The sequence below is a fragment of the Staurois parvus genome, unplaced genomic scaffold (assembly GCF_062004578.1).
Source record: "Staurois parvus isolate SC_StPar_1 unplaced genomic scaffold, SC_StPar_1.0 ptg000249l, whole genome shotgun sequence".
NCBI lineage: Eukaryota > Metazoa > Chordata > Amphibia > Anura > Ranidae > Staurois > Staurois parvus.
Genome location: NW_028318045.1, coordinates 1,152,588 through 1,170,838, shown reverse-complemented (window position 1 = coordinate 1,170,838; position 18,251 = coordinate 1,152,588). Strand labels below are relative to the sequence as shown.

General features: G+C 42.0%; 1 protein-coding gene across 1 annotated transcript in view; it reads left to right on the top strand.

Annotated features, from left to right (window-relative positions):
• Window positions 1–18,251, top strand: part of LARGE1 (LARGE xylosyl- and glucuronyltransferase 1) — a 580,120-nt gene that overhangs the window by 472,238 nt on the left and 89,631 nt on the right. The window contains exon 8 of the mRNA XM_089680649.1: window positions 14,739–14,843. Within this exon, the coding sequence (XP_089536775.1) occupies window positions 14,739–14,843 (105 nt within the window). The remainder of the gene's footprint in view (window positions 1–14,738; window positions 14,844–18,251) is intronic.

Sequence of the window (18,251 nt, the reverse complement as noted above, 5' to 3'; positions counted from 1 at the left end):
AGGTAAGTAACTCAAATACTTCGTAATAACATCAGTCAAGAATAATTTTGTTGTAAATGACATCTTTGAGGTTAGTGTTAGCACAGAATGATGGGATTCAGAGGAGGGTGGAAGAAAAAAAAAGGTTAAGGGCCCCAAAACTACTTGGGTCGGGACCGCTTTATAACAATTTGCTGTTAAAAATCCTCTGAAACTCCCTTTGACAAGCTGAAAACAAGGCCACCTCCAGACAGTGTTTTTTCAAAGGAGACGAATGGAATGTGAAGCGTCTTTATAAATATTCAGTGAGTTTTAATTTTTCACTCTTCTCATTAAAAGTGATGTTCAGAGGAATGTTTCTGGCAGACAAGCGGAGAGAAAGATATTCTTATCTTGTAAAATGTAAATAATAAAAAAGCTCAGCAGCCATTTTATTATAAAGACATTTAAAGGTCATGAAGTGGATTATAAAAATGTTTATTAAAAGGTGACAGTGACATTTTGCTAAAAAAAGTGTTTAAAAAATACATGACAGTCCTCCCATAGCACTTCACAATCAGGCCGTGTATCTCCAGACAGCCCCGGCGTTCCCAGGATAGTCCTGAGTTCCCTCTCAGCACCAGCTAGAAATCTTTTATCTTCCATCTTCGGCTCTGTGCTTTTCATCTTTGCATCTCTGTTGTTACAGTGGTGCATCTTTTCTGTATTTTATGGGTATACAACTGAGTGCATCTCTAAATAGAAGTAAAATATGACTAGCACAAAAAAGGCTAAATGGGTAAAAGTGAAAAGTTGTTGCATAGAACACAATCTTAAAGTGGGCCTATCATCACATTTCTGCTTGTTAAAGAGGAGCTTCAGCCTCAAAAACATTAAAAGTCAGCAGCTACAAATACTGCAGCTGCTGACTTTTAATAAAAGGACTCTTACCTGTGCAAGGATCTAGCGCTGTCTTCACCCGGACTGGTTCTTTGATGGTCTTTGGGTTCCCAGGGCTGGGATATTTACCCACTTGCCTACCGGGCACTTATACCCTCTTCCTGCCCAGGCCAATTTTCAGATTTCAGTGCTGTCGCACTTTGAATGACAATTGCACGGTCATGCAAATCTGTACCCATATGAAATTTTTATACTTTTTTCACAGAAATAGAGCTTTCTTTTGGTGTTATGTACTTGCCGCTGGTTGTTTTATTTTTTGCGCTATAAACAAAAAAAGAGTTTTTCTTTGTTTCTATTATAAAATTTAGCAAACAGGTAATTTTTCTCCTACACTGATGTGCGTTGATGAGGCTGCACTGATAAGCAGCACTGATAGGCGGCACTGATGAGCTGGCACTGATATGAAACAATGATGGGCACTGATAGGCAGCACTGATGGGCATTAATAGGCAGCACTGATAGGCGGCACTGATGAGCTGGCACTGATATGCAACAACGATGGACACTGATAGGCAACAATAATGGGCATTAATAGGCGGCACTGATGGGTGGCATTAACTGGCGGCACTGCTGTGCACTGATGGGTGGCACTGCTGGGTACAGGTGGGTGGCACTGATGGGCACTGGTGGGTGGCGCTGCTGGGCTCTGATCATCAGGGCACTGATCATCAGTGCCCTGATGATCGGTGCTGATCCGTCCTCTGACAGCGTGAGGAAAGTGCAGCCAATAACCGACAACTGCATTTACTGGTGATCTATGTCATTGGACACGGCTGATCACGTAGTAAAAGGCTGCTGTGATTGGCCTTTTATACATCACGTGATCAGCTGTGTCCATAGGACACAACGATCATGGAGATCGCCGGGTTCGCGCCACTGGAGGCGCGCAGGAGGGTGCGTTCTGGGAGGACGTCATATGACGTCCTCCCAGAACTGGCCAGCTGCAGTGTAACCATCATTCGGCTATCTGTGGTTAGCAAGTGGTTAATATGGGGAGCCGGCTGTGATTCCCTGCAGCTTCACAGCTGGCTTCACATTGCTCATGCGCAAGTCACCCAGCGCTTTGTGAATGGTCCTGCAGACTTCTGGGACTTGTGACATGTCCCAGAAGGCTGTGGGCAAAGGGGGGGTTTGCGAACTTCCGCTCAGATTGCATAAGTGATCCAGGTGGAAGTGGGAGAGGGTGCCTGGCAAAATCTGCTCCCCCAAAAATAAAATGGTCCAAATGTGGACCGTTCTGCTTTAACTCCAGGCAGACATAAAAGACACATAAACAGATCAATACATCCCTTAAGTGCAAGCAGTGTAAGAACTTGGATATTACCTGGTATTAGCCTCTTGCAGTCCCTGTACAGCAGGGTGAAGAAGAAGCAGAACAAGGACCAATTAGTTAATGTACTGACAAGAAACATGCTGATTGAAGTCAACAGAGAAAGCAGAATGACAGAGAGATGACATGTATAAAAAAAAGGGAAGTCAAAGGAAATAATTCACCTTTTTGGACACAATATTCCCACAAAAAGTAATGCAAAACCCCAGAAAAAAGTTAAATGAGAGGGCATTTATAGTATGCTAACATGCAGACAGACACATGAATAAAAGTGTTTCCCTTCATACTATACTGCACATAAAAACGCACTAAAATGCATGTTAAGTGTATAGATTTTTATGCGCTTTGTGTTGCATTTATAAACATTGTATTTCTATGCATTGGTATGCATTTTAATGTCCATCCACTGATGAGCAATTTGAAGTCCTATTTGTTTCCTATTACATCATTTCCAGATCCTGCTGTGAGAGGAGAGTGTAAAAAAATCAGTTATTTTTTGTCAGTTCAGTTGGATTGCTTTGCACTTAAATGTGTTAATATGCACTGCATTGCAGTGAAGTTTATATACTGTATGTTTCAGTAGTTTACCAAAATGCACTGCACCAAACACAACATTCTAGTATGAATGAGGCACATAGGAAAACAATGTTATCTATGTGCCCTAGCAGTGACATGCGATTATCCACTGAAGAAATACAAAGGTCACTGGACTGTGAATGAGCCCAATGATTTATTTCCTCACATTAAACTGAGTGCTATTGGCAGAATACAGTTCTAAGACTAGGGCCGGCCATAGTCTTGCTGAACCGGCAGATTTGAACCAAGCATGGGAAGGCTAAATGTACCAGGCTGATCGATTGATCAACTTGGGTACAACCAGCCTGCTGGATTCACTTTCAATTATCGCTAGTGGCTGCTATAGCTGCTAGCAATAATCACTGTCTTCTTCCAGCTGGGAGGGCTGCCTGCCCCCCTGCAGGGAGAGGACAATAGCTCGGCAGGAGGGATTCCCCTGGCAGCATCATCTGTGTTGATGGTTGAATTATGCAAATTTCTTTTTCGCAACCAAGAAATTTGCGCCATCTATGGCTTGCTTAGGTTCATGCTAACCTGCATGGTACAAAACAGCGTTTTATTGTGTATGCTAGCGCAGTGACAGCTCTGGCAAGGAGATGTGCCATGCATGTTTCAGCACTTCGAACTGCTTTTTTTTAACTTTATTTTAAGTGTCACATAGTGACACTTTATTCATGACATGCGGTGCCATCCAGTGCAGTGCTAGAGAAATTCAATCATGCTTCATTTTTCCACACAGCAATGCACCACACACCACACCAGCATTATGGTTCGAATAGGACACATAGAAAGTCATTGATTTCTATGTGCCCTAGCGGTGACTTAGGTCTTCCAGTGCAGAAAAACGCAGGTCACCGCACACAGTGTGCATGAGCCCTAAATGTACTTGGTCAAGATCATACATCTATTGCAACATCATCAGGGGTGTGGAAATTTTTGAAAAAACTACTTTCCAGGGACTAAGTTGGTGTCCCAATCTACTTGTCCCTCATGACAATCTACTTGTCCTGATAAAAAAAAACAAATTACCCAAACCGTATTTAAATCTGCTTTAAGTATTGTCTGGGGCTTTTAAAAACAAAAGGGGCTCTATGGCGACTTAAACGTTTAATATTGTTAACATTGCGCTGTTTATCTCCTCCTCCCTCCCTGCCTCTCTCCAGCACCGTACCCGGAAACTAGCAGGGAGGGAAGAGACCTTGCAGTGTAACGAGCACCGATTGTCTGCTCGTCAGGAAATGGGAGTGCCAGGCTTATCCTTTATCCCTTTCGCTGCCAGAGCTGTTTTTGCGTTTTTTGCACACGTTTAAAAAATCATTTAAAGCCTGAAGATTACACAAAACCCTGAATATTATATATTTTCTGAAATCAGAGATCCTAGAGAATAAAATAGCGGTAGTTTAAATTTTTTATGTCACATGATATTATCACAAAGGTCTAGGAAATGCAAAATTTCAATAAAAAATACACTTGTTAATTTTAGGACACAAAAAGCAATACATTATCCAATTTTTTGTAAAATATAAAAGTCGAGGTTGCTTAGAGTAAATAGATATCCAACATATCAAATCTTCAATTTGCGTGCACTTTGTGAAATGGCAACAAACTTTAGGACCCTATATTTTCTATAGGTGGCGCTTTTAATGCCCCGTATAGGTCATTAGTTTAGCATTATGGAGGTGATCTGGTGCTAGAATTATTGCTCTCATTCTGGCGTGCACGGTGTGTAACATGTGTATCGCAATCGACGTTCTCATGTGTGGGCGCCCCAGCGCGTACTTTTACGTTTGTGTGTGCGTATATATGTGGGGGCCTTGAAAAAATGTTTTGGGGGGGGGGGTTATATGCTTATTTAAATTTAAAAAAAAGAAAAAAATGTTTTACTTTAGTGTTTTTTTGTGACAGGTTCTCTTTTTTGAGACATCCTGGATATCTCCCCTGTGCTCCCCTGAATGTAATGCAGTGCATATCGCACCACATTACATTCTTTCCCGGCCTCAATGACCGGGAATCTGTTATCGGGGACCTGGAAGTGATGTCACATCACTTCTGGGTCAGGACAAGAAGGGAAGGGGAGCAGATGTGTCCACTCTCCTACCTCCGCTATACCACATCCCGCTGTCACCCATTGAACCAGTCCCGAGCGCGCAGATGGGCAAGGGGAGCCCGGGACATATAGTGAGCAGGGGGGAGAGGCTGGCACTGTGGGCTGTGTGGAAGTAATCGGGTCGGCAGCGCTGACACCTGAATGCTTCCACCGGAGAGGTGAGCCCTGCTGCTTGCCCACAGCAGAGCTAAAGGCAAAAAAAAAACTACCTGCCCGGAGCCCGGAACTGCATGTCTCTGGCGTTGGGCGATATGAATTGCACATCCCTGATTCATTAATGCATATGTCACAAAGAATCTTGCATATGCAGATTTTCAACCAATGTCTACTTTTTTTAAGGATACACATGCAGTTCAAGTGGCAATAATAATGTTGTTAAGAAACACATGATATGTAAGTTACATACATACATGTAATGTCATTACATTATCATACATACATAGGAACCCCCTTCAAATAATGGCAAAATTGAATTCAAATGACTTGAATTTATCATTTGCTATGAACTGTGATAAAGAAAATAATTTGTTTTTAGATTTGATTTTGTTCATTGACAGGGAAATAAACAGTGGTGGGACAGGGACAAAGGGGGCAGTTGCCCTGGAGCAAAATGTACTTACTAATCATTAGATTTGGTGTTTGCATTAGCTTTTTTTTCTTTAGTCTTTTTTCCCCTTAGTTTCCTCCAGGTGGTCTGGCCAGTAACACATTTAATAACACAGGATATTTAGGTACACTGACAAATATAAGCAGCTACAGCAGCAGTTCTGTTCCTTTTGGGATAAAGGTTTTACATAAATACAAATAAACTGACCACTGTTAGTGGTAAATGGATTGTCTCAACCCTCTAACTGCTACATCTGCAGGGCAACTTGTTCTGTTAAAAAACAGTTAGGATCACCTGGTGAAAGTAAAGAAAAGAAAGCCTAAAACAGAAAATGAATGCAGCCATCACATCTAGTGGTGAGCTGCAATATAATAAATATTTGATTTTGGGTTTAATGAACAAAGTATCAGTGAATGTAACTGTAAGTGATAAGTCATACATGGTATCCCAAGTACAACAAATACAACATTGTAGATGTTAGAGGCAGTGAAACATGAGACTGCAATGCTTTATAGCAACAGTTCCCAGCCTGGAGTATGTGGTACCCCCATACACATCAGGGTGTAGAGGGTTAGGCAAAAAAAAAATAGTAACAGCACTGTGCGGCAGCAGGCATTTTCTTGGTGTAGGTGCCCTGGCTACAAGGTATCATTGGTTATTATGGTGCTTTTGGGTAGCCCGCTTGCCTGCACCATGGAAGTGGATGATGCCAGGGTGGGCAGCATAAGTGATCACACTCAGAAAAACAAACATTGTTCCCCTCTGCCAAATGGATTGGACATCTACATGCTTCATTCCAGCTCTTATTGGCCAGTATTTTATTGTTTATTTCAGGTACTTTACATATATATTGTACATGCCCTAACCCTCAAGGGGCGTACAATCTAAGGCCCCTAACTTACATACACATACTAGGGCCAATTTATACAAGGTCCAGTACACCTACCAGCATGTCTTTGGAGTGTTGGAGGAAACCAGAGTACCTGAAGGAAACCTGCACAGGCACAGGGAGAACATACAAACTCCAGACAGGTGGTGCCATGGTTGGGATTTGAACCAACAACCCTAGTACTGCCAGGTGGAAAGGCTAACCATTTAACCAGTATTGAAAGGTACCTCTGCATCTGGTGTTTGTTGGGGTGAAGTAGTTCCTCCTTAGGGGGCAGAGCTAGAAGTTTTCTACCAGCAAGATCCTACATAGGCATCAGTATTTTATCATGCTTGTGTGAATGAGATCCAAAGTGGACAGGCCCATTAACGCCAGATCCAAAGACTTTTGTTTTATTATTAATAGAACACTGCCTGGGTATAAACAAATGAGTATCAGTAGAAATATGTCCAACTACGTTTGCCAAGATATGGAGTTCATGGATGGAAGCTGCCCTAGATATTGCGGAGCTCCTTTAGGTTTACTATATCCTTCATGTGTAATGTATTAATAGTATAGCTTGTATATTATGGGGTTGATTTACTGAAACTGGAGCGTGCACAGTCTGGTGCAGCTGTGCATAGAAACCAATCAGCTTCTAACTTCAGCTTGTTCAATTGGCTTTGACAAAAAAAAAAAAAACCTGGAAGCTGATTAGTTTGTATGCAGAGCTGCACCAGATTTTGCACTCTCAAGCTTTAGTAAATCAACCTCTATGTGTCCATGCGTTTCAACCTCTTAAAGCCTGGGTTCACACTGGTGCGGTGCAGAATTTGCATCGGATTCTGTGCACTTTTCGCACCGCATCATAATCGCACCCCATTCATACGAATCACTGCGGGTGTGTATTTTAAGTTAACGACAATCCAAAATCAGTTTTCAAAATGCGGTGCAGAATCAGATCGCATTGGAGGTGCACACCCATGCGATCCGATTCTGGTGTGGACAAAAAAAGGGTCCTGCACTTTTTGGTGCGGATGCGGTGCAATTTGAGCCATACAAAATGTATGGCTCAAACTGCACCGCACAGAAATTGCATATGATTTGCAAAAGAATGCAGTTTCAGTTCCTGTGTGAATTACATGTGATGTGCCGCACCGCATCAGTGTGAACCCGGGCTAAAGATAGGTTCACACCTATGCAGTTTGCGTTTAATCCGTTTCTGCAATACATTTGAGGTGCCTCTTTGCCGTGTTTTTAATGAGTTTTGTGGGGGGGTTTATCCAACTTGTTGCTGGACAGATTAAAACGCATCAAAAATGAGTCAAAGCGCATCAGTAACGCACTACATGATTTTCTCCATTGATGCCTATAGAACCAAAAATGCAGCGTTTTGCGTTTAACCACTTGCCCTCCAGAGGATTTACCACCCTTCCTGACCAGGCCATTTTTTTGCGATACAGCGCTGTGTTACTTTAACTGACAATTGTGCAGTCATGCAATGCTACACCCAAATGAAATTTTCGTCCTTTTTTTCCACTGATAGAGCTTTCTTTCGGTGGTATTTAATCGCCTGTGTGTTTTTTAATTTTTGTGCTATAAAATTAAAAAAAAACACTGATAATTTTGAGAAAAAAAAACAATATTTTTGACTTTTTGCTATTAAACATGTCCAGTAAAAAAATGTTAAAAATCTAATTTCTTCATAAATTTAGGCCAAAATGTATTCTGACATCTTTGCTAAAAAGAAAAATCCCAATACGTGTACATTAATTGGTTTACATGAAAGTTATAGCATTTACAAATGTCAGTATATATACTGGAATTTTTTTTCCCTTTTACTAGTAATGGCAACGATCAGCGACATAGCAGGACTGCGGTGGGCATCCTGACACTGGGGGGCAACTGACTTGGTGTTACTGACATCCCCAGTGACATCAATACAATGATCAGTGCTAATAAAAAGCACTGACACTGTACTATGAAGGGGTTAACATCTGTGGCGATCAAATGGTTAACTGTGTGCTGTTTTACTATGTGTGCTGTGTGTCTGTTTCACTGTAAGATGTACAATGATTTGTATGGTTTTGCTATGCAGAGCCATACAAAGCAGTGTGCTGGAGCTGACAGTGGAGAGATCTGTATTCCTTACATACAGGTCTCTCCCCCGTCGGAAATCCTCGGAGATCGCTTGGTGTCGGCGGGAAATCATTGGCTGGGACCCAGTGATTGACAGCCGAGGCCGCGAATGGCCCCCTACCCAGAATTGCAAAATCACATATATATATATATATATATATATATATATATATATATATATATGTGTGTGTGTGTGATTTTGAGAACCCATGCCACCCTGTAGCAGTATTTCTGTTGAAAAAAACTCCCTGACCCTTTCCATAAAAACGTGAACTTGTCCCATAGGAAATCATGTTAAATGGATTGCTATGCGTTTCTGCAAAACTCAAAACGCAATAGACAACGCTTAGGTGTGAACCTAGACTACAACATGTGTGTCATGGGAGGGAAAAGAAAAGGATATACGATTAATGTGTGAGTACATGCATATGCAAGCTACTTCAATTTGTACTTCTTATTTTATTTGTATTTCTAATATCAATAAAATACCTTGAAAAGAGAAATGTCAGGTTGAAATTATGGCATGACAAATAAAAATGTGCCACATCACAAATGCCTTTCATGTAAATGGTGTGATTATTACCTGAAATGCATTTATACTGTCAATAACAATAGCTTAGCCATCACCGTTAGATTCAGCCATATTTTCAGCTTTCTAGAAGCAGTATGTTTTCTGGGTTTTTTTTCCCTTTTTTTCCCGATCATTCAGCTTAGTTCTCTGTAATATGCCACATTATCTCTTATTCAATTACGTCTAAAACGCTCGTCCCTGTTATTGTCTATGGGAGAATGTGCAGAGCGGAGTGAAAGCTTTTCACAGATAATAGAACAGAATCCCCAGTAACGACACTCACTCTTCTTCCGTTTTAATATCAATTTAACACATTCAGCCAGATTACATAGAAACAGCAGCTTTTCATGAGAAATTATAGATCTGCCTCGTCCTCTCCTATCCCGCCACTTCCACGAGAGCTCGCAATTGTTACATTTCTGTTAATGTACATTATGGGTGATTATAGATGTATCCTTTGTCCATGAAATAGTGCAGCTCTAAGCTGTGTTTTGCTCTTTCAGAAAATAATTTTAAGCAGGATTTAAAGGTGTCTATATTGAATTTGGGTCATTTTTGAAATTTTCTTTTTTGAAGTTTGTAAATTTCTTTTAAACTGCCGATTATTTTATTCCTCTTACTAAGTAATAGTTTTATAAAGAAATGGTTAGACTGGCATTGCATCTATGTGCAATGCATTGTGGTGCATTTTATTTGGCAGTCCAACACACAAGTACAGTAGGTGCCAATGGACTGCACTGCAGCACACAACATACAAGGCTGTTTTCTGAATGCAGTGGGTTTGTGTGCAAGAGCATAAGTTGCGCCCCCCAGGAACCCTTGACGAAAGCTGTCAAGATGTTCAGGCTTGGTGGGAGGTGCTGACCGTACACACCAATTGTGTGTGCAGTCATATGTAGTCAGCACCAGCACTGGCCTTTGATTTGCACCCAATAAATACCCGTGCACCTCATCGCTCAGACTTTTATATCGAATATTATTACTTGGTTTTCTTAGGTTTTACAAATACCTTTTATTATTTAGAATCGTTTTTGGGGACTAGTAAGAAAAATTGGTGAGGAGGGTAGGTGCAGTGCTGGCATACAAGGATCTCCTGTGTGCTGCAGACACAAGTGATGGCCATGGCTCCATTTCAAAGGACAGTGTTGCGACAAGGAGCGCTTCCCGGATCGAATCCCTAATATATGGAGTAAGTACACAGTGGGCCCTCTCCTCTTTGGGGCCCATGTGCACTTGTCCCCAGATACATGGATACATGAAAAAAAGCTATAAGTGATGAGAGGCCATTTTTTGGGGGAAAAAATGTTGGTAGTTTTTGTAGCATTAGTCAAACTTTGCAAGCCAAACCGAAACTGTTGCGACTGTAAAGCAAACCATCATGATCAGGGCGTGTGTACAGTCCCATCTGGCAGCAATGGTAGAATTTAGCTAAGTGGTAAAACTGAAGCTTAACCATTTGTTTGTAGCTCCATTTGTCCACCTGTGTGAAAGAGCCCTTAAAGTGGAACTGAACTCTAAAATTGAAGATTTACTATGTTATAGAGAACATCTAAAAATGTTAACTGGGCCTAAGCAGTGCCTTGAAAAATGTACCTTTTTTAACTTCATCTATCACTGCACTTCCGGATATGTGAAGGTGCCTAGGCACAACTCTTTTTGTAGTCTTTAGTGTGAGATCTAATGCTGTATCACACATCAAGTCTCAGGAAATTTGCAGTGACAGTTGCTGCTAACTGTTCTCCTTGCTGGAGTCTCTGACATGAGGAAGCAAAGTCCTGCTTCTACTAAGATGGATACCTCCATTCAGAAAAACAACAAGGTATAGTAAATCATTAATGATAAAAAGGTCAGCTGCAGGGAGACCACAGATAATACTAATGACCAGGGCCATGGATAAGGGGGTACCACCCAGGCAGCTGGGTGAATTGGATGTGGGCAGGAAGGGTGAACAAGGCAATTACTGGAACCAATCCCCTGCATAGCTCTCTCTGCATCAGCTGAAATCTAGGTTCTTCTCCTCTCCTGCCCTCAGCTGGCTTTCAGCTGCTGCAGAGAGAAACATACAGGGGGTCGGTTCCAGTAATTTGCCAGCCTCTTCCATTCCTGAATGAACACAATGAGTGATCAGTATGATCACTCATTGTGTTCATTCATAACTGAAGCCTAGTAAACTGTATTTTTTTGTGGGCTGGGGGGGGCCCTGTTAGGTTAGCTGTAAGGGGCCCCATGGTTTCTAACAGCAGCCCTGCTAATGACTAGTCATATGCCCTCTGCCTGCCCTTTTCTGTGAACAGCATCTAGAGTTCCTTTTTAAAACCCAACAAAAACCATCTTAATTCCACCTTTCCCTTTTTACAAAATGTCAACACTTTTGTCAAATTTTGTGGAATTCATAATTTCACTCATCCCTTTTTAAATGAAGAAATGAATGATCCCGAGCTCTATTATAAATAGGAAGATCAGTTAGAGCTGATCTCACCAATGAAAAAGTGGGAAAAGATCATTTCTGACCAATTGTCAATAGAACTCTTGACGCAAGTTCATTGTGTATGAAAGACTCCAAGTATACACACTGGAAAACAAGATATGAATTCTGAAGGAAAGATTCCCATGGCAGATACTGGATTAGAACCAAGTTTCAATCAGAAAGGGACAACGGGATGAAACGGTAAAGGTTGCAGACAAAGTCAGACAAACAGGACAGCATTAAGGACGACAGGTAACGGAGATGAGAATAACTTGGCCCAACAATGCTGGGAATTGATGCCACTGAGCACTTTGCAGAGCATGCTGGGTACCATCGCTCCTTGTTAATGTAATGGCCTCGGACAGATGGAACACAGGCAGTGTTTAAACAAAATAAACTTGTTTACTGGGCTGAGTGTGACAAGGAGCTCATAAAGGGATTAGCTGGCCATTCTCCATCTACATAAAGGGAGCCTGTGGCAGACATAATGCAGAATGGAGGGGTTGTGGCTAAAGACGTGGACATTAGGGGGTTTATTTACTAAACCTGGTTGACTCAGAATCTTGTCCACTTCTGCATAAAAACCAATCAGCTTCCAGGTTTTATTGCTGAAGCTTAACTGAACATGCTGAGGTTAGAAGCTGCTTGGCTACCATGCACAGGTGCCCAAGATTCTGAGTCAACCAGGTTTAGTAAATAAACCCCTAGAAGTCTCCAACTTGACCAAAAAGTAATCACAGTGATGTGTATTTAAGATAAGGCCATGCTGTATTTTTAAATACATCCCTCATAGTGGACCTTCAGTAACCTTACAAGTCTGCACGAATAAATTCCTGACATGTCACATGATACAGCACAATATAATTTTTCAAAAATGTGCCACCATTTATAATGCAAAAGTCCCGGACCTCAAATCAAATAACTGCCTTGGCTGCAGGCAGGAGGAATCATTTCTTCAGTCTCTTCTCCTCCAGTGAACAAACTGCAACATTGTAACTATGTAGTAAGTCACAAGGTTAGAGGTTGCAGCAGGGGTTGGTCTGTGTCAGATTAGTGTAAACACATTCAAGAACTACACGTAAACCAGGATTTACATTGATTATGTAATCTCTGAACTGACATCTCAGTCCAGGAAGCAGATGGTAACGCTGGATAATACCTGATAAAAGATGGTTCCTTCTGGAGAGAAATGTAGCTGAAGGCTTTGCCAGGGGGTGTGCTATGATCTCCGTCAGTAATAATACATACCTGTGTATTACCATGTTACAATAAGCCTATATTAACAGTCGTTCTAGGATCTGTAAAAAGTAAAAGAATGGATTCAATGCTTTTCCTGTACAAAGTTCTGCTCTACAGTCAGGTCCATAAATATTGGGACATCAACACAATTCTAACATTTTTGGCTCTATACACCACCACAATAGATTTTAAATGAAACAAACAAGATGTGCTTTAACTGCAGACTGTCAGCTTTAATTTGAGGGTATTTACATCCAAATCAGGTGAACGGTGTAGGAATTACAACAGTTTGCATATGTGCCTCCCACTTGTTAAGGGACCAAAAGTAAGAGGACAATTGGCTTCTCAGCTGTTCCATGGCCAGGTGTGTGTTATTCCCTCATTATCCCAATTACAATGAGCAGATAAAAGGCCCAGAGTTCATTTCAAGTGTGCTATTTGCATTTGGAATCTGTTGCTGTCAACTCTCAAGATGAGATCCAAAGAGCTGTCACTATCAGTGAAGCAAGCCATCATTAGGCTGAAAAAACAAAACAAATCCATCAGAGAGATAGCAAAAACATTAGGCGTGGCCAAAACAACTGTTTGGAACATTCTTAAAAAGAAGGAACGCACTGGCGAGCTCAGCAACACCAAAAGACCCGGAAGACCACGGAAAACAACTGTGGTGGATGACCGAAGAATTCTTTCCCTGGTGAAGAAAACACCCTTCACAACAGTTGGCCAGATCAAGAACACTCTCCAGGAGGTAGGTGTATGTGTGTCAAAGTCAACAATCAAGAGAAGACTTCACCAGAGAAGACTTCACAGAGGGTTCACCACAAGATGTAAACCATTGGTGAGCCTCAAAAACAGGAAGGCCAGATTAGAGTTTGCCAAACGACATCTAAAAAAGCCTTCACAGTTCTGGAACCACATCCTATGGACAGATGAGACCAAGATCAACTTGTACCAGAGTGATGGGAAGAGAAGAGTATGGAGAAGGAAAGGAACTGCTCATGATCCTAAGCATACCACCTCATCAGTGAAGCATGGTGGTGGCAGTGTCATGGCGTGGGCATGTATGGCTGCCAATGGAACTGGTTCTCTTGTATTTATTGATGATGTGACTGCTGACAAAAGTAGCAGGATGAATTCTGAAGTGTTTCGGGCAATATTATCTGCTCATATTCAGCCAAATGCTTCACAACTCATTGGACGCCGCTTTACAGTGCAGATGGACAATGACCCAAAGCATACTGCAAAAGCAACCAAAGAGTTTTTTAAGGGAAAGAAGTGGAATGTTATGCAATGGCCAAGTCAATCACCTGACCTGAATCCGATTGAGCATGCATTTCACTTGCTGAAGACAAAACTGAAGGGAGAATGCCCCAAGAACAAGCAGGAACTGAAGACAGTTGCAGTAGAGGCCTGGCAGAGCATCACCAGGGATGAAACCCAGCGTCTGGTGATGTCTATGCGTTCCAGACTTCAGGCTGTAATTGACTGCAAAGGATTTGCAACCAAGTATTAAAAAGTGAAAGTTTGATTTATGATTATTATTCTGTCCCATTACTTTTGGTCCCTTAACAAGTGGGAGGCACATATGCAAACTGTTGTAATTCCTACACCGTTCACCTGATTTGGATGTAAATACCCTCAAATTAAAGCTGACAGTCTGCAGTTAAAGCACATCTTGTTGGTTTCATTTCAAATCCATTGTGGTGGTGTATAGAGCCAAAAATGTTAGAATTGTGTCGATGTCCCAATATTTATGGACCTGACTGCTATGTGCTCTTCAATGCTGATCTCATGTCCAAAGGTCAAGGATTCCTCTGTAACTGGAGCAGACAGATAGCTTATATATTTATAATACAACAAACATTCTGTTAGTCTATAGAGATGACTCAGTAACGCCTCCTATTGTTTATTTTCAGGACAACAGGTTCTTGGCCTGGTGGAGAATCAGAGTGACTGGTACTTGGGGAATCTGTGGAAGAACCATCGGCCATGGCCAGCTCTTGGTAGAGGATACAACACAGGTAAGTCTGACAGAGCTTTATATTATGATGTGACATGCAGAACTTAAAGAAAAATTCTAGGCATCTGTATGTTATACATAGTTACATTGGTCCAGCTTGCTGACACTGCTACTCCAGTGATTTCCACGTGTTTCCTGTTTCTGCTGAGCAGCCAACCTGATGCATTCTAAACACTGGAGGTCATCAGCTCAGCATGGGTGCATTTAGAGACTGGGTTTCAAAATGTTTTCTGATTGGATAAGGTGGAGAGCAGGATATCAGCCCCGCCTCTCCAGCTCCTCCAGTTCAGTGATTTCCAGTTTCCAGCAGCTAGGTATGTGTCATATACATACTGTAGTTACATTGGTTCAAGCTTGACCAAAGTAACTATGCATAACAAGCCAATGCCTGGAATTATTCTTTACAGTATTACTATGGTTATCACTTTGTTTATCAAAGAGTAAAGTGCAATTTGCAACAACGATTACTGACTTTCCCAGGTTTGTCCACTCGAGTTTCAATAAAGATTTTTCCTAATTAAATAAACCCCACTTGCTAAAGCCTTTCTGGCACTATTCCAATTTTCAGTTGCTCTGTCTGAGCCTTTGATTAATACTCATTCCTTCTGGGCATGTAGGAGAATGTGACCTCCTTCCAGGATGCAGTATTTGGGCTAATCACCACAAATGAACACTGTCTGGTGAGCAGGAGAAAGACATTAAAGCGGAGTTCCACTCACCCTGTCAAAAAATAAAAGTCAGTAGCTACAAAAACTGTAGCTGCTGACTTTTAAAAAACAGCCACATACCTGTCTCTCAGTCCCGTGGTGTGTCCCCTGCAGCCCGTTCCACCGGCTGTCCTGTATTCCATGAGGCCGGCATCTTCAGTGTGAGCACCCGGCTGTGATAGCTTGCGGCTTCACAGCCAGATACCCACTATGCATGCGCTAGTAGCGCTGCACTTCATGAATGGTACTGTAGTCTTTTGGGACCTGTCACGTGTCCCAACAGACTACAGGGAGGGAGGGAGGACACCTTCCACTTCCGATCGTACCAGACGTGGCAGCGGGTACCTGTCAGATTTGGGTACCCACTCCCCCCCCCCACCCCCCAAAGGTACCAATCCTTAATGGGGAGCGGGGGAGCAGTCCTTAAAGCGGAACTTCCCCTTTTGGGTGGAACTCCGCTTTAAAGTTGAACTCTAGGTATGATCTTTATTGCATATTTACAATGGTCCAGCTTAGACCAATTTAGGTATGCACATTTCTTATCTGATAGACCTCTGGGAAAGCTGACAATCATTGTAGTAGTCGGTGATAGCTATTATTTTCCAGGTCCTGTGCCGAGCTGCTTCCCCTCTGCATAGTGACCACATATCGCTTGCACGACTCTGCCAGGGGGAGCCACTCGGCACAGAAACTCAACAGGACCAGTAAGTTTTCATTAGTATTGCTTTTTTGTAAATATTAAAAAGGCATACAACTTTTATAAAGAACAAAGCCAATCCTTCAATTTATTTGCAAGACACATTATTGGTGTTGTTATAACCGGAGCAAACCTCATTCTCTGTATCGACAGTAACAGTTGACTTAATAGAGTGGATACGTGGCTAGCACTTCCACCTGGCAACCCTAGGGTCATTGGTTCAAATCCCAACCATCGCACTACCTCCCTGGAGTTTGCATGTTTTCCATGTGCCTGTGTAGGTTTCTTCTGGGTACTCTGGTTTCCTCCCACACTCGAAAGACATGCTGGTAGGTTAATTGGCTCTTTTCTAAATTGTTCCTAGTAAATGTATGAATGTGCATTAGGGGCCATAGATTGTACGCTCTTTGAGGGTTAGGGACTGATGTTAATGTGCAATATAACGGTGAAACTCGACAAATTAGAATATCGTGCAAAAGTTCATTTATTTCAGTAATGCAACTTAAAAGGTGAAACTAATATATGAGATAGACTCATTACATGCAAAGCAAGATAGTTCAAGCCCTGATTTGTCATAATTGTGATGATTATGGCTTACAGCTCATGAAAACCCCAAATCCACAATCTCAGAAAATTAGAATATTACATGCAATCAATAAAACAAGGATTGTACATAGAGCAATATCGGACCTCTGAAAAGTATAAGCATGCATATGTACTCAGTACTTGGTTTGGGCCCCTTTTGCAGCAATTACTGCCTCAATGCGGCGTGGCATGGAAGCTATCAGCCTGTGGCACTGCTGAGGTGTTATGGAAGACCAGGAGGCTTCAATAGCGGCCTTCAGTTCTTCTGCATTGTTCGGTCTCATGTCTCTCATCTTTCTCTTGGCAATGCCCCATAGATTTTCTATGGGGTTCAGGTCAGGCGAGTTTGCTGGCCAATCAAGCACAGTTATCCCATGGTCATTGAACCAGGTTTTGGTGCTTTTGGCAGTGTGGGCAGGTGCCAAGTCCTGATGGAAAATGAAGTCAGCATCCCCATAAAGCTCGTCTGCGGAAGGAAGCATGAAGTGCTCCAAAATCTCCTGGTAGACGGCTGCATTGACCCTGGACTTAATGAAGCACAGTGGACCAACACCAGCAGATAACATGGCTCCCCAAATTAACACATACTGTGGAAACTTCACACTGGACTTCAAGCATCTTGCAGTGTGTGCCTCTCCATCCTTCCTCCATACTCTGGGTCCTTGTTTTCCAAATGAGATGCAAAAGTTGCTCTCATCAGAAAAGAGGACTTTGGACCACTGAGCAACAGACCAGGTCTGTTTTTCTCTAGCCCAGGTAAGACGCTTCTGACGTTGTTTGTTGTTCAGGAGGAATACGACATTTGAAGCCCATGTCCAGGATCCGTCTGTGTGTGGTGGCTCTTGATGCACTGACTCCAGCCTCAGTCCACTCCTTCTGAAAGTCCCCAACACTTTTGAATGGCCTTTTCCCGACAATCCTCTGTAGGCTGCAGTCATCCCTGCTGCTTGTGCACCTTTTTCTTCCACACTTTTCCCTTCCACATAACTTTCTATTAATGTGCTTTGATACAGCACTTTGGGAACATCCAACTTCTTTTGCAATTACCTTTTTTGAGGCTTTCCCTCCTTATGGAGGGTGTCAATGATGGTTTTCTGCACAACTGTCAGGTCAGCAGTCTTTCCCATGATTGCGATTCCTACTGAACCAGACTGAGAGACCATATAAAGGCTCAGGAACCCTTTGCAGGTGTTATGGCTTAATTAGCTGATTAGAGTGGGACACTTTGAGCTGAGAATATTGCACCTTTTCACAATATTCTAATTTTCTGAGATTGTGGATTTGGGGTTTTCATGAGTTGTAAGCCATAATCATCACAATTATGACAAATCACGGCTTGAACTATCTTGCTTTGCATGTAATGAGTCTATCTCGTATATTAGTTTCACCTTTTAAGTTGCATTACTGAAATAAATTAACT